This window comes from Sceloporus undulatus, chromosome 1 (genome assembly GCF_019175285.1).
Source record: "Sceloporus undulatus isolate JIND9_A2432 ecotype Alabama chromosome 1, SceUnd_v1.1, whole genome shotgun sequence".
Lineage (NCBI taxonomy): Eukaryota > Metazoa > Chordata > Lepidosauria > Squamata > Phrynosomatidae > Sceloporus > Sceloporus undulatus.
In genome coordinates, this window is record NC_056522.1 from 336,619,026 (window position 1) to 336,635,584 (window position 16,559).

General features: G+C 39.2%; 1 protein-coding gene across 3 annotated transcripts in view; it reads left to right on the plus strand.

Moving 5' to 3' along the window:
- Nucleotides 1-16,559, plus strand: part of MIPOL1 (mirror-image polydactyly 1) — a 234,362-nt gene that overhangs the window by 135,686 nt on the left and 82,117 nt on the right. For all 3 annotated transcript variants that reach the window (XM_042438916.1, XM_042438906.1, XM_042438897.1), the window contains exon 9: nucleotides 13,042-13,136. In XM_042438916.1, the coding sequence (XP_042294850.1) occupies nucleotides 13,042-13,136 (95 nt within the window). The remainder of the gene's footprint in view (nucleotides 1-13,041; nucleotides 13,137-16,559) is intronic.

Consider the following 16,559-nt stretch of genomic DNA (forward strand, 5'->3'; position numbering starts at 1 on the left):
CATTCAAGTACATTCATATTTTAACATTTATAAGGAAATAACATTGTTCAAATTAGAACAGTTTTATTTGAGTAAATTCAATATTTAACTCAACATGTGTAAATTTCACACATAAAAAGTTTAAAAAGAAGAGAAGGAGGGATCAGGGCCTCCAAGTCTACTGCCCTCCTTGAGCAACTTGTGCACGCACACACACACGCCCTGGAGTCCTGTCCCACTGTTTTTGAACACCACTGATTTAGGCTAATGAGAGCTAGCATGGTATAGTGGTTTGAATAATGGATTAGGACACTGAGACCAGGATTTGAATTCCTATTCAGCTATGGAAACTCACTGAGTGATCTTGGGCAGGTTGCTCTCTCTCAGCCTCAGAGGGAGGCAAGGGCAAATCCTCTCGGGGGGGGAGGGGGACCTGTAATAGGTCACCATAAGTCAGAAATGCCTTGAAGACACACAACACCAGCAAGAACATTACTGGATGTTGGAGCTATCTAAGCTTATGAAAACATTCAAGACATATCAGACTCTTTCTTCATCAGAATTCTGTTGAATTTCTAACATGAATTCTGCTGCACATGTAATTGAAGAAAAGAGACAGTATTTCCAATTTTGGTTCTTATTCTCCAGACCAACACAGTCAGACCTATAATAAAACCAATCCATGGTTAATACATACCTGTTATGGTCTGTTAATCCTGTACTAGTAAATAAATCTTTGTGAAGGATACAGTGTGCTAACTGCTGTACCTACCAAAAGATTTACATCCAGCCCATCCAAGAAGGTGTGTTGGTACAAATATTGAAGATAGTAGAGTCTGACATTTAAATTAAAAATCAAAGAGCATATATTTAGTAACTGTGCTTTTATTATTGAAACTCACAGAAAGAAGCTTTACTGCATTTGTCACCTGTATTATTGATAGGAGATAATTACTGCAAAACAGCTGGTTGTTGGTTTTAGTGAGCATCAATTGTTCTCCTGTCCCAGCTGTGGGTTAATAAGGACAGTCAACACATCTGTTTCAACAGCTGGTAATTAACAAAAGCCTAATTGCCCCAACTCTTTTAACATCCAATCTGTGAAAAGAGTAAAGATCTGGAGGAATATTATTGACTTTGTACTTTGCACTTTCTGTGACCAGTTTCTTTCTTTCTTTTTTTTCCTTTCTTTCTTTTCCTTCCTTTCTCTCTTCCTTTTACTTTGAACACCATGGCCTTTGTCTGATGCATTGAATGGCAGGAGAACACAATATGGTAATCCAGAGCTTAAGATTTTCAGATCTTTGTTAGTGTTTCTTATTGCAACATTTCTTTGCTAACTTACAAGGCAAAATGGATCAAAAGCATTTTGTGGAGTTCTTCACAAGAGCCACAAGTTGGTAGCACTATGCGCTAAAGCAACATGACTAAAAGTCACAGTTTCAAAAGAAGATGGTGTGTACCCATGTCTTTATATAACTTGTGCGTATTTTTGACCCGCTCCTCAGAATAAATTGTGTCATTATTAGGGAGTGGTAATGTGAATCATCTATTGGCCAGCCTAGTACTTCATGACAGTTATCATCATGTAAAATAAATATAATTCACATATAAAATTCTCTGTAAAATACGGTTCAAGTTATATGTGAATTACAGAAGAGCTGTGTAGCCAAAAGCTAGATAAAAGAGTTCTGGGAAAGTGCAGACATTTGGGGTGGGGAATTGTGTGGTTGGAGGTGCTAAACCCTTCCCTGCCTTAGTATTTTCCCTTCCAAAAGGGGTGATTTTCCAAGTACAGCAAAACTAAGGAAAAGCAGACCTAGCTGTGCATACTGGCCAGTCATGATTGTCTCTATTTTGACTTACAACTTATCTAAGTTAATAGAAACTTGGAGCAGCTATGACCCAGTTCATCCTCAAGGCCATGGATATCAGAACAGGACTACCAATGGTATGAATGATTGAAGAGTACACTGAGGAGTCAGTAATACAGTAGATGATTGCAAGAATGAAAATATCCATAATGTAATAATCTTGCTGAAGTGCTGTTGAATATAAGGCCTAATTTTCACAAAAGTACAGTAACTAAGCATTTGTTTTTCATCTTTTGCTAAGTACATAGGCAAAAATTACAGAAATTCCCAATTGTTTCCCAAGATGAACAATGTGGCTAAGTACTGTTAAAGTGAAGGCCATTTTATGGATGATTTATTGTTCCTTTATATTAACTGGTTAGACTATACCAAATTTGTACTCAAATCTGGTAAATTATGTTGAATATATTTTGCCAGGTATACAGTCACTCTTTGCTTCTTAAGACTACTTGATTAAACTTGCTTCAATAACATTTCAGTTGGCAAATGTCTCTGTACAGTCAGTTCTCCAATTGTCTTTTGGTTAAACAGAGGAAATAGTACCCAAATGCTTGCCATTCACTGAACGAAGATTGCCTAACGTTCCTGGCATGGCAGGTTCAGTTCAGCAGGTGTTCAGGTGGTAAATGGTAAGATAGTCACAGTGACAGCCGATGATATCCTTTAAACAAACAAAAACATAAGCGCTGGCAAAGTTTCCAACTGCAGAAGGGCACTGGCAGGAAGGGGAAAGTTTACAGTTCCCTATTAAGAGACTGTGGGTTTATACATGGTAATTTAGTCCATGCTTATTGGCATTAGTTCACTATCTTTTTTTTAAGTGTAAAGAATTTGGTAAATGGAACTCTAACAGGAATTTTTGCTGTCACGAGGCGTTGATCCTAACTGTGCTTAATCCAAGAGCTAGACACCTGTCAATTTTAGTATAACAGAATTTACAAGCTTAGACATATTTCTGTGAGCACATGAAGATACTTTGATTAAGAATAAAGATAAGGGTTATTTAATGACATGCTGTAATAATGATGTTATAATAATTCTATAGAAAATTGAGATATGTTATCTGCTGACTGCTGTTGATAATGAGGTACTGGAGCAAGGCTGGCTGGCTATAGATGGCAAGACGTTATTGGTCCATGTGGCCCCTTGGCCAGATCCATCAGGGATCTTCTCACATTCTTAAAGTAATTCATTCTTACAGGTGGCTATTATATAGAATAAGTGAACAATTGCATTGCTGGTTGTTGACTGCCAGGAACTAGTGTGTTCTACCAGTGCTCTTTATGTTACTTCATTGACTGTTGTAAAATCTGCTGCAGTAGTATGAGTTAGTTATGCATCATGTTCTTCCAAAGGAAATGAGTGCATACAATTGACTAATATGCAGTAAATGTTTTCTACCCCACACCCAATCTTATTGACATTTGTGGCCAAAAAGCATTGGTAGACTGCTTAAGGCATCATATGGAAGGCTCCTCCTCAGTCACTCTAATGGGAATTCATTCATTCATTCACTTTATTTATATTCCACCTTTCCTCCACAAAATGAGACTTTAGGTAGCTTACAATTTAAAACAAACAACTATGTAGATAAAAACTTACAAGTATGATTAAAATGTAATTATGCTATCAATAACATTTTAAAAATTAAAATATGTACTAAAAAGAAGAATGTTGGGGTGGGGAAGTACCTTATGGAAAGTCCTCCCTAAAAATGTTTCCTGAATGGTTGTTGGGAAGACTGTAGGTCAAAAGACCCACTACTAAAGAAAATAATAATAATAATTCTCAATTGGAAAGAAGATACATATGTATTGAAACAATGTATGCTTGCTCATCCCATGAATAAAAATCATAATATGGAAATGACCTTTCCCTTTAAAGATGAATCACATTGATATTCACCATGAAAATAATAGATCTAATACAAAGTGGGAATAGGTTGAACTGCAGCTCCTAGCATTCACATCATTGACTATACTACTGGGAGTTCCAATGCAGCAAACATCTGGAAGAACCACAGTTCCCATCATGCTAATGGGTTAAATGTGAGCTTCAGATCTCACCTCAGCATAACTTCATCAGTGCCATTACAGCGGGATTGGGAACGTAGCTCACAAGTGTTCTCCATCCCACTGACAAGCTTCTCCTGCTGTTTTACCATCAGTGGCTAGCGATAGGAGAGTATTTAATAAAACCCAGGGGCTTTCTAGACGGCCCTTTGGACGTCCGGAGGACGTCCCATTTTAAAAAAGGGGCGTCTCTTTTAGACGCCCTGGCCTCGTACGGACTCCGTCCGTACAAGATGGCGCCGGCCTTTTACATGGCCGGCGCCACTTTACGATCGGACGCACAGCGTCCAGACGCGTCACGCGCTGCTGACGTAGCGAGCGCGCCCCTGGCGCCTCGCTACGTCGCAAACGCGACGCAGAAAGAAGCTCCATTTTGGACTTTTTTTCGGTCCGCGCGGGAGTCGGGCCGTTTGAAGGCTCCGGCTCCCCCGCGGACCTTCTGGCGGCGGCGCCAGACCGCTGCAAAGCGGCGGCTGTACCCGCCAATGACTTTAAATAACCTGCAGAGATATTTAAAGTTAGGTGCTTTAACACAGAAGAGGTTATCTGGAGCTGAGCTGTACTTTGCAGACACAAGGGGTATTGCATAGCACTGAGCTCTGCTTTGCAGGCAGAATTGCGTTGAACCGAGTTAATGGTGGATCAAGCAAGAGCACACACGAATGATAAAAAAATCACAAAATCAAAGTGTTATATCAACACACTTCCATCAATGTGTTGGAGCACCCAAATCAAAACTGCACAACAAATCAAATATGATATAATAGACATTACTGAAACCTGGTGGGATGAGTCTCATGATTGGAATGTAGGAATACAAGGGTATAACCTTTTCAAGAGAAATAGGCCAAACAGGAAAGGAGGAGGAATAATATTATATGCCATGGACATTTACACAAGTGAAGAGATTCAGGACATTGATCCCGGAAGCCAGGTGGAGAACATCTGGATAAAAATTAAAGAGGAGGGAAACAACAGGGATGTTATTGTGGGAGTCTACTACAGACCCCCAAGTCAGACGGAGGGATTGGATGATGCCTTTCTAGAACAGATGACCACACACTCAGAAAGGAGAGATGTAGTAGTGATGGGTGACTTCAACTATCCTAATATTTGCTGGAATTCAAACTCAGCCAAATCCTCAAGGTCTAGCAAATTCCACACTTGCCTTGGAGACAATTTTATTGTCCAAAAGGTGGAAGAGGCAACAAGAGGATCAGCTATTTTGGATCTGATCTTAACCAACAGGGATGACCTAGTTAATGGAGGGCAAGTGGTGGTATCCTTAGGTGGGAGTGATCATGTTGTCCTGGATTTTGTTATACAATGCAAAGGAGAAGCCAGGCATAGTCAGACATGCATTCTAGACTTTAGGAAAGCTGATTTTAGTAAACTTAGAGAAATACTGAGGGTGATCCCATGGTCAGGAATACTAAAAGAGAAGAGAATTCAAGATGGATAGGAGTTTCCTAAAAGGGAGATACTGAAGGCACAATTTCAAACAGTTCCAATGCGGAAGAAAAAGAGGAGATGTTTCAAGAAACCAGGATGGATGCCTAAGGAACTTTCAATTAAGCTAAGTTTTAAATGGAACATGTATAAGAAATGGAAAAATGGGGAAATCACCAAATGGGAATTCAAACAAATAGCAAGCACATGTAGGGGTAAAGTCAGAAAAGCTAAAGCGCAAAATGAACTCAGGCTTGCTAGAGAGGTTAAGAACAACAAAAAGGGCTTTTTTGGATATGTCCACAGCAAAAGGAAGACGAAGGAAATAGTAGGGCCACTGCTTGGAGAAGACAGCAAAATGCTAACAGAGGACAGAGAAAAGGCAGAATTACTCAACACCTTCTTTGCTTCAGTCTTCTCAGAAAAGGAAAAAGGTGCTCAACCTGAGGATAATGGAGCTGAGGACAGATTAGGGGAATTTCAGCACAGAATAAGTAAGAAGATAGTATAGGAATACCTTATTAATGTAAATGAATATAAGTCTCCAGGACCAGATGAACTACATCCAAGAATATTAAAAGAACTGGCTAATGTAATATTGGAGCCATTGGCAATAATCTTTGAGAACTCTTGGAGAAGAGGAGATGCCCCAGCAGACTGGAGGAGGGCAAACACTGATCTTCAAAAAGGGGGAAAAAGAGGATCCCAACAATTATCATCCAGTTAGTCTGACATCAATACCAGGAAAGATTCTAGAGCAGATCATTAAACAGAGAGTGTGTGAACATCTAGAAGGCAATGCCATAATCACAAGTCATGCCAGACAAATCTAATCTCTTTTTTTTATATATATATAAAATTAACAGCTTGGTAGATGAAGGGAATGCTGTGGATATAGTATATCTTGATTTCAGTAAGGCCTTTGACAGGGTTTCCCATGACATTCTTGCAAACAAGAAATGTGGGCTAGACAAAGTAACTGTTACATGGATTTGTAATTGGTTGACCAACCGAACGCAAAGGGTGCTCAACAATGGCTCCTTTTCATCCTGGAGAGAAGTGACCAGGGGAGTCCCACAGCGCTCTGTCCTGGGCCCAGTGCTATTCAACAGCTTTATCAATAACTTGGATGACAGAATTGGGGGTATACTTAGCAAATTTGCAGATGACACCAAACTAGGAGGAGTGGCTAATACTCCAGATGACAGGATCAAAATTCAAAATGACCTTGATAGATTAGAAAGCTGGGCCAAAGCTAACAAAATGAATTTCAACACGGAGAAATTTAAGGTACTGCACTTAGGGCGGAAAAATGAAATGCACAGATATAGGATGGGGGACACCTGGCTGAATGAAAGTATGCGTGAAAGGGATCTAGGAGTCCAAGTAGACCACAAATTGAACATGAGTCAACAGTGCGATGCGGCAGCTAACAAGGCCAATGCGATTGTAGGCTGCATCAATAGAAGTATAGTGTCTATCTAGATCAAGGGAAATAATAGTACTACTCTATTCTGCTCTGTTCAGGCCCCACAATTTAAAAAGGATATTGAGAAACTGGAGCATGTCTAAAGGAGGGCGACTAAAATGGTGAAGGGTCTGGAAACCATGCCCTATGAGGAACGAATTAGGGAGCTGGAGATGTTTAGCCTGGAGAAGAGAAGATTAAGGGGTGATACGATAGTCCTGTTTAAATACTTGAAGGGATGTCATATTGAGGAGGGAGCAAGCTAGATTTCTGCTGCTCCAGAGACTAGGACCCAGAGCAATGGATGCAAGCTCCAGGAAAAGAGATTCCACCTCAACATTAGGAGGAACATCCTGACAGTAAGGGCTGTTTGACAGTGGAACAAACTCCATAGGGTTGCCATAATTATCCCAGGGACGTAGCTAGGATTTTAGGAGGGGGGGGTCCAGACTAAGTGCCACCATTATCATGGGGCTTGGGTGCGGCAGCACAGCAGCACACACCATTCATTTTTCTAATGGAAGGGGGGGTCCAGACCCCAAGAACATCCCCCCTTGGCTCCGTCCCTGATTGTCCACTATTAGGAGTGTAGTGAATTCTCCTTCCTTCGATGTCTTTAAGCAGAGGCTGGATGGCCATCTGTTGGGGATGCTTTGATTGAGATTTCCTGCATTGCAGAATGGGGTTGGACTGCATGGCCCTTGTGGTCTCTTCCAACTCTATGGCCCCATACAGACAGGACAAAATAAAGCTGCTTTGGGTCACATTGGAGGTATGCTGTTTAAATGATGCATGCATCTTAAGAGTCTGAAAGCCATGTCAAAGCCACGATCCAGTCCTAAAGACTGGAGCGCAGCTTTGGTGCAGCTTCCGGACTCTTAGGATGCATGCATCATTTAAACAGCATACCTCCAAAGTGACCCAAAGCAGCTTTATTTTGGCAGTTTGTATGAGGCCTATGATTTTTTGATTCTATGATTTGGTACAGTCCTAATGCTGAACCTCGAGGGAAAGACTTTATGAAGACAGAATAGTTTTCAACATTACTATAAATACGGTAGAAAGCAATTGTTATTTATTGCCTATGCAAGCAGGGTGAAAGGCAGTGGTGTTTTAAGAACATAGATTAGATTAAATGTTCAACAAAGGTTTCTAACTGAAAGATTAAGTCATAGAAACCTGTCAACAGACTTTTAAAAGAAGGTCATAGATAAACAATTGTCAGAGATTCTTGAGGTATAATGATTCCTGTCTCAGTTTGGTGGGAGTGGGGGTTAAACTGGATAATCCTTGTGGTTCTTTCCAGCACTGCAATTCTAGGTAAACAACCCTCCTCTTTAGCTTTCCTAAAATGCCAGGTCTACTAACATATTTTTCAGTAAACTGCACAATACTACAGTCACTTCAAGATTCTTTTAACTTGCCCGAGTAAGGTGGAAAACTCATGTTTGGACAATACCAGTTCATACTGTAACTAAGATAATGATATCACCAAAAGGCAGGGAGGATCCTACACATAAAGAGAAGAGTTCTGTCCTAGCCTGGTTCTTAATTTCTGGTTTTCTATGTGTTGCTCTTTTAATTAATGTATTTGACATCCCTTTCCATTCCATCTGAAGTGATACAACCAAGGCACATTATTTTAATAGAAACATGTTCACACTCACACACACACAAGTAGAATCCACCTAAATCCCATATTGGAATGTTTGTTATTGTCTCTGTCTTACCAGTGTTCCACTCTCATTTTACGTATTATACTGAGGAGATTAGCTTCAAGCCAAGTATTGTTATTATTTTCCTGCTCTTGCGGCTGACTGTTTTAAGTCCACTTACGCCAATTCTCTTTTCTCTTACATTGTTGTAAACTAGAAGCTTTTCTTGTGAAGTAATGCCAGAATGTGGGTGTAAGTGAAAGGAGAGTCAGGACCTATGTCTCCTGACCTTCCTCCTAAAAGGGTATCAGGTGTGATACCGGTCTAAAGAATCTAGCTGATAATCTCTTGGGGACTGGGTGTGTCTGCTGAAAACATTTCCTCCCATCTACCATTTCAATTGCACTTCACAGCACACTGAAAATTGTCAAGGATGTTAATTATTGGCTTCTTGAACAACCTACTTTGATTCATGCATGCTTCCCCCCAATGTTTAAGAAGGTTGTTTCACCAATGGTACAGTATAATTATATAAAATAGTTTGGTTTGCCTAACATTCTTGTGTTTTATAGGTTATATTTCTGAGCCTAAAAACAGAGGCTACAAACAAACGTTTAATTGTTTAACTCTAGGAGCTGATGTTTGCCTATTCAAAGACTTGAGTACTAAAAAGTGGCTAAGAAATGCATTTTGTGAAAGCTGGGTAGTGAAGACAGCTGATGGAAACAAAATCAACTCAATTGAAATATGGTTTTGGAAGAGAGCTCTAGATACTATGGACTGCTAAAAATCAAAAATAAATGAGTACTAGAGCAAACCAACCCTAAACACTTCCAAGAAGCCAAGATGACTTAGCTGAGACTGTCATACTTTGGCCACATCATGAGAAGACATGACTCACTAGAAAACATAACAGTGCTTGGTAAGATAGAAGGCAGTAGGAAAAGAGGAAGACTGCATTCCTGATGGATAGACTCAGTCAAGGAAGCCACTGAGTCTGCAAGACCTGAGCAGGGGCAGTTGATGATAGGGTGACTTGAAGGTATCTCATTTATATGGTCACCATTAGTCAAAGTTGACTTGATGGCAGTTAACTACACCAACAAGAAGATGAAATACATGAAATAAGAAGGAAAGAGTTAAAAGTAGAAAGCCAAAACAAATGGTATTGAACCTGAAATTTTAAGCAACGTATTGCAGAAAGTTCCAGTGTTAAGTCTGTCCCAGAGAAAACAGCAAAGAGTGTTGTGACACCTTAAAGGCTAACCCATTTTACTTGTTGTAAGCTTTCATCAGCTGCAACTCATTTCATCAAATGCCTCATGAAACTGATTGCGTTCCATTTCTTGTGGCTAAAGGTGATGCCTTCCATCTTAAGTAGGCTGCAGTCTGTAAAGGACAATGCTAAATGAAAATTGTGATTCTTCAAGAAGGTTTCACAAGACTCTTTGATGAACATACGAGAAGTGAGTTCTCTTGGTTTTCAACAAGAATACACTTTATTCCTATTGTTCTCACTTCTTTATGGGGTGATGATGCATAGCTGTAATAGGATGTTTTTATGTGATCATAGGAGCATTACAAGTTCATTCTGTTGGTTTGAAAAAGGAGAAATTAAAAAGTCCAGAACAGGAGAAAGTTATTTTTGGACTATGGACCATGCTGGCTGGAGAATTTTGGGAACTGCAGTAAAAAAATTTCAGGCTTGGTGGGGGGGGGGGAGATCCGAAAGAAAGCTGGAGCCAGAAAAGCTTGATCAGCTTGACTAGACTGCTGTAATATGTTCTGGGTGGCTGTGCATTTTAAAACTGTTTGGAAACTTCCATTGATATGAATTGTGAATTGCCACATTTAAAAAGTAACTTCATGTGGCTGTGTCCTAGATACTTGATGGCTTTCTTTCTCTCAGATGAATCTAATTGAACATTAAACTCTTCCTCAGAGGCACCTCTGTCTAATATCTTTCCATAAGAAGTATGGAAAAGTAAACTCAGCAGTGACACCAATCCTGTGGAAGTGTCTTCCTCGTAAGGGTTGTTCCTCATTCCTTGCATAATACTATTCCATTTTAAGAGGCAGTATCTTATATTCTAGTTTGGCTCTGTGATGATTGCTTCTCTTTTTTTTCCTGATGTAATTACTGTTGATTTTAAGTTGTTTTGATTAAAGTTATGACTTTAATATTTTGTATTGCATTTTTATTACTGTCAGCTCCCTTGTGGACTTTCTGACATAAAAAATTGAGAAGTTGAGAAAATATACATAGATTAGAAATTATAATGAAACTACAAAATACAGCATGTATCCAGATTTAGGCACACCTCGGGTTAGACTAAACTAAAATCAATGGACTGAAAGCAATATCTCTTTAATTAGTTATGAATAATTTGTCCCATTAACTGTGATGGGACTACTATTCAACATATGACAAAATGTTATGACTGAACATTTATTTGCAAGTGCTTCTCTTATATTTAAAAGAGAAGCTATGTGGAATTGTCATAGAAACTAGATCTATAAATGATGATCATGACTGCTACACGCAACTTCTGAATTGCAGAAGATAGAATGGAAAAGGTCCATTGTGATTATATCCTACTTGCCAACTTCTTAGAAGCTGCCAGGATTTGGGAGCCACATTGGCCTCTAATGAGCCTTGGTGATCCATATTGCACATCTTTGCCTCATGTTCCTCCACCCTCCAAAATGTTTTTGGCCTCCAAAAGGCCAGTAGCTTTGGGAAGGTGTTCTGGTGACCATTTTTGACACATTTTAGGCCTCTCCTCTTACCATCTTTTTTTTAGGGCTCTACATATCATTTATCTACATATCAGCGCTGTTTACGCACAATTCTAAATATACACTGGACTGACTATGTGACAAATGTTGCTGTCCTTGAGCAAGCAGGGATCACCAGCATTGAGGCCATGCTATTGAGGACGCAGCTGCGCTGGGCAGGACATGTTTCTAGGATGAAGGACCATCGCCTCCCCAAAATAGTATTCTACGGTTAACTCGCCACGGTTCAGCATAGGAGGGGCGCCCCAAAGAAGAGATAAGGACTCCCTGAAACAACATCTCAGGCTTGGCCAGATAGATCACCAACAATGGTCCTCCCTGGCCTCACATCGGGAGGCATGGAGATGCACTATCCATGACGCTGCAGCCTTCTTCGAAAGCTCACGCCAAACGAGCCTCGAAGAGAAATGACAACGCAGAAAGAATCGCAACCTGGAAACATCACCCAAGGAGACTTTCTGCTGTGCTTTCTGCAACCGAACCTCTTTATCCCGAATTGGCCTTTTTAGTCACCAACACGCTTGTACAAAGCGCGGGATGGGTCCTTCCTGAATCTTCGTTCGCGAAGCAAAGCCAGAGAGAGAGAGACATATCATTTTTTAAAAATAGAAATTGACAGGGAGAAATGTCTGCAACAGGTCAAAAATACCTGCAAAAGTAATAAGCTGTCCAGGAGAAGGTGTTGGAAACATTCATGATCAACAATGTTGAAGGCAGAAGGGAAAATGGAATTATAGGGGTAATGACGAAAAAAAAGAAAAGAAAAAGAAAGCCAATGCACTGAATTTGCAAGATCCAAGCAGGGCTGTTAAAACACCGTCTCTTGGAGCTATATTAATAAGGCCACCATAGATCAAAGCCATCTTGATAGCACATAACAACAAAAATGAGGCTTGAAAAAAACCCAAATTGGTAGGACTATGAGGGCCCTAAGGAGGCCCATAAAAATGGCTTTGTGCTGCACTGTAGTCCACATGCTGTGGTTTTTTTTCACACAGATCCTAAAGTTTGCTTAGTGACACTGTGGGAAACATGGGCCTGAAGGCTGGATGAAGTAAATTTTAATCTGATGCATTTGTTATTTGTTGGTATTGGACATGTTCTTAAACTTGAACTCAATGTATACTTACCTGAATGCATGCTTTGTTGCACACAGTGGGACTTTTAGTGAACATGTCTAGAATTATAGTGTTTCTTATTTAAATATAGCACATTTAACTTCATTCAGAAAGTAATTCACAACTGTTGGAAGTTGAGAAGGAAGTTAATATGAATGGGGGATAGTTGATAGAAGGTATGAGTAAGTTATTTAGAAGGAAAGAGTGGGTAGAAAGAATAATGAAGAATGGAAATGAAGATGGAAATTATACTGAGTAGAAGTTAGCAGATAGAAGGAGTAAGGAAGCAGGAAATAACAGTAGAATGATTGGTGAAAGAAGGGGAAGAGAATGGAAATGGGAATTGAGTTGGATCATAGAATATGTGGAAAGCCTTATTGTTGAGATTTAACGACATAAGAAGATTTATAGAAGATAGTAAAGAAAGCATGGTTAATGTTATGATAGGATAAAACTATTATTTTATTATATATTGGACATTTTGTAACTGATGATGTATGTGGTATGATATGAGACGTCTGTTTTAATCAATAAAATTTTTATTAAAAGAAAGTAAATCACTTTTTCTATTGGTTTGGAAGGGTGAGAAAGGAAAAAAAAAAGCTCACCAACAATATATATTTGCAGGAAAAATTGCTGTCTATGCAACAAGAGAGAGAAGCTGTTGTTCAGCAGTATAAAGACCTAGAAGAAGAGCTTCAGACCCTTCGTATTTATTATAGGTAATGTAATTTCTGTTCTTTAAAATCTGTTCAGTGGAAAAAAATGTTTTTTCTATTGCACTTTTATTGCTGGAAACTGAAAAAATGTATAGAAAAAATGATTTACATTTCAATGTAACACATCCATTTTTATCCTTGAGTGCATTTCCATACTCTATAAAGAGAGAATCCTAAACATATTGTTTTAAACAAATACAGTTGGTCAACCATATCTATGGATTCTTTATTGATGGATTCAAACATCCACAAATTGAAAATATTCCAAAAATATATAGATTTCCAAAAGCAAACCTTGATTTTACCATTTTATATAAGGGTTGCCATTTTACTATGTCATTATATTTATGAGACTTGACCACTGGAAGTTGTTTTGTTCTGTATTAGGACTGCATATCCCAAGTTCAAAAAACACAGCACTAGACCAATCTGTTTTGCAACTGCCTGAGAAAGAAATGATTTCACATATGACTGGTTGTCCTTTCCAGCACAAATCTTTGTATATTTCACTGGGATATTTGGGAGATGGCATTTGAACTGAATATTTCAAACTAATATGGAACTTATTAACAGCAGTTAAGATTTGACTAGTTACCTAATGACATAACTCCAAGACTCTAACAATTAAGGAATGGCTTCCAAACACATGCCATTTTACCCTGAAGGGTTAGTTTGTTTATAAGGGAGCAAATTAAATTATGTTCATTTATAAGAGGATAAATTAAACTGAGAATCATTTGAAAGGATCTTGACATAATTCAAAAATTCCATTAATGATTATTTTAAGATTAACATTTGTTCTTATAAACTATTCTTGTTTTAGTCTTCAATTGTTTTATAAAAAATGTATATTAATTTGAATCTATTGTTATAAATAAAAAGCAATCATTTGTTCATTTTCTCTTTTATTATAGACAGTAGTCAGAAAATGCATGCATATTTGCTTTGCAACCATGCTAGACAGCATCCTCAACAGACCAACATTGCCCAGTATTGCTGCCTACCTTTTAAAAAAACCTTTTCTCCCACCCATTTAAGCTCCCTCAAGTGTCCAATAATGACAATATTTGTAGAGTATTCTGGGTAGTGTGGCAGGTTTCAGATCTAACTGCCAAGAGCCCATAACAACACTGTGTTTGCTGTCATCACCAAGTAGGTTGGCCTACTAAGAGAAGAAGAAGGGGCTTAGGAAAGACATTTAATCTATCTTCTAGCATTTTGCAGATGAAAACCAGGACACATTTTTGTGATCAAGCAATATCAGAGCAGCCAAGAAACATCAGAATGTGGTTCAGATGGCAAATGTTATTAATTAGGAAGACCACATAAGCTAGGAAAGGCTGCAACTGATTGCTTTTGCTTGAGCTTTCTGGGAAGGACAAGATTCTGACTCCTGTTATCTTTTCCTTCCTACTGAGTTAACAGAATGGAAACTACTTCTGTATTTTGAACTCTGGATGCAGCAACTGAAGTAAGTTGAGGATATGGGAGAAAGTTGGATGAAGAAAGAGAAATGGGTATTTTAAGATGAAAAAGTGAAATGGCAGAAGATTAACTGGGACTGTCCCTGGCATATCATGACAGTAGGATTTTATGTCTTTACAAGGGACCCTTTAAACCTGGAACCAGCACTGGTTCAAAACTGTTGTCGCATACAGGATCAAAAAACGGCAGTTCAGTGATGGAAGATTTCTGTCAGGACAGCAGGTGTTCCTCCCCACCACCACCACCCATTTCATTAGCTACCTGATTATTGCTGATTATTGCTCAATCTTTTCTCTGGTTATTGATCAAATAATTAGATGACCTAAGATTCAGAACACAAAATCAGAGCTTAATAGATCTCTGACATTGTATTTAAAAGATCATATGCCCTGCCCTGGCTTCTGAGAAGGGCCTCTTTATCTGGTATGTGTTCAGGGGAAATGTTAGTAGACTGCACCCAACACTCAGTGAGGAAAATCTGACACCAGGACTATGGTAGTTTTCAGTAATCTGGCCCTGATCAAAACAGGCTTAATATCTCCTGTTTGGGTCCAAGTACAGACAAACTTGACTGTTCCTTTTTGTAGGATGTCTGAATGGAGCTCATACACCTGTGAAAAGCAATTTGAGAATCTTTTCTTAAGTTGTGTTTTTGTCCAGATAAGAATGGCCTAGCTTCTTTTGCTAATTCCAGCTAGAGTAGGCACACTGAAGCAATTCTGGATTGAAGACTCAACATATAGGTAAATGTCACTGATTCAGTGGATCTACTCTAGTCTGTACTAAATAGGATTCAAAATAAAGATGGTGGGATATTAAAAGGAATCTATCTTGGTCCCCTGAGCCAAGAAAAAGTTGGCTGCAAATGAAGTCAGGCAAGTTTCTTCTTTGTATTGTGATTCAGGACATGGTATCATTCTTCCTGATTATTGAAAGAATATTTTGCATAACAGTTAGACGTTATAGTCTTGTCTGTTTAACTATTCTAATTTTTTAACCACTGTATTCCCTAGGTGATGATTAATGCAAATCATAAAAACCTGGAAGATGTGCAAAGGCTGTGTTAGAATAATCCATCCTGTAAACAAAACAAAAAGTACACCAAACTGCAGCCTACAAGTCTTCCTGCTGTTACAATATATGACTTTAGCTTTAATTTTTTTTAAAATGGCATGATTACTCTCAATAAAAGTAATTACCATTAGATGTTGGGCACTTGATATGATGCACTTCAGATTTAATTGTATTTAGAATCATAGAATCATAAAATGGAAGGGGCCTCATGTATAACAGCTGTCCGTTCTCTTTTTGAAGATGTCCAGAGAAGGAGCTCCTACCACTCCTCTAGGCAATTGGTTCTATTGCAGAACTGCTCTTGCTGTCAACAAGTTCCTTCTAATGTTCAATTGGAATCGGCTCTCCTGTAACTTCCAACCATTAGATCTGGTCCTACTCTCTGAGGCAGCAAAGAATAGACTTGCCCTCTCCTCTCCTCTCTGTGACAGCCCTTGAGGTATTTAAAGAGGGCAATCATGTCACCCCTCAGTCTTCTTTTCACCAAGCTGAACAAACCCAGCTCTTTCAGCCTCGCCTCTTATCATCCAAAACACATTGCAAGAATAATCCAGTTTGAGACCACTTTAACTGCCCTTGTTCATTGCTAGGAATCCTGAGAACTGTAGTTTATTTTGGCACCAGACAGGGACGTAGCTAGGATTTTAGGAAGGGGGGGTCCAGACTAAGTGTCACCATTATAATGGGGCTTGAGTGCGGCGGCGCAGCAGCACACACCATTCATTTTTCTAATGGAAGGGGGGGGGTCCGGACCCCCAGATCCCCCCCCCCCTGGCTACATCCCTGCACCAGAGCTCTCTGACAGAAAGCTGAATGTCTCACAAAACTACAGTCCCCAGAATTTCCTACCATTGAGCCAGGGCAGTT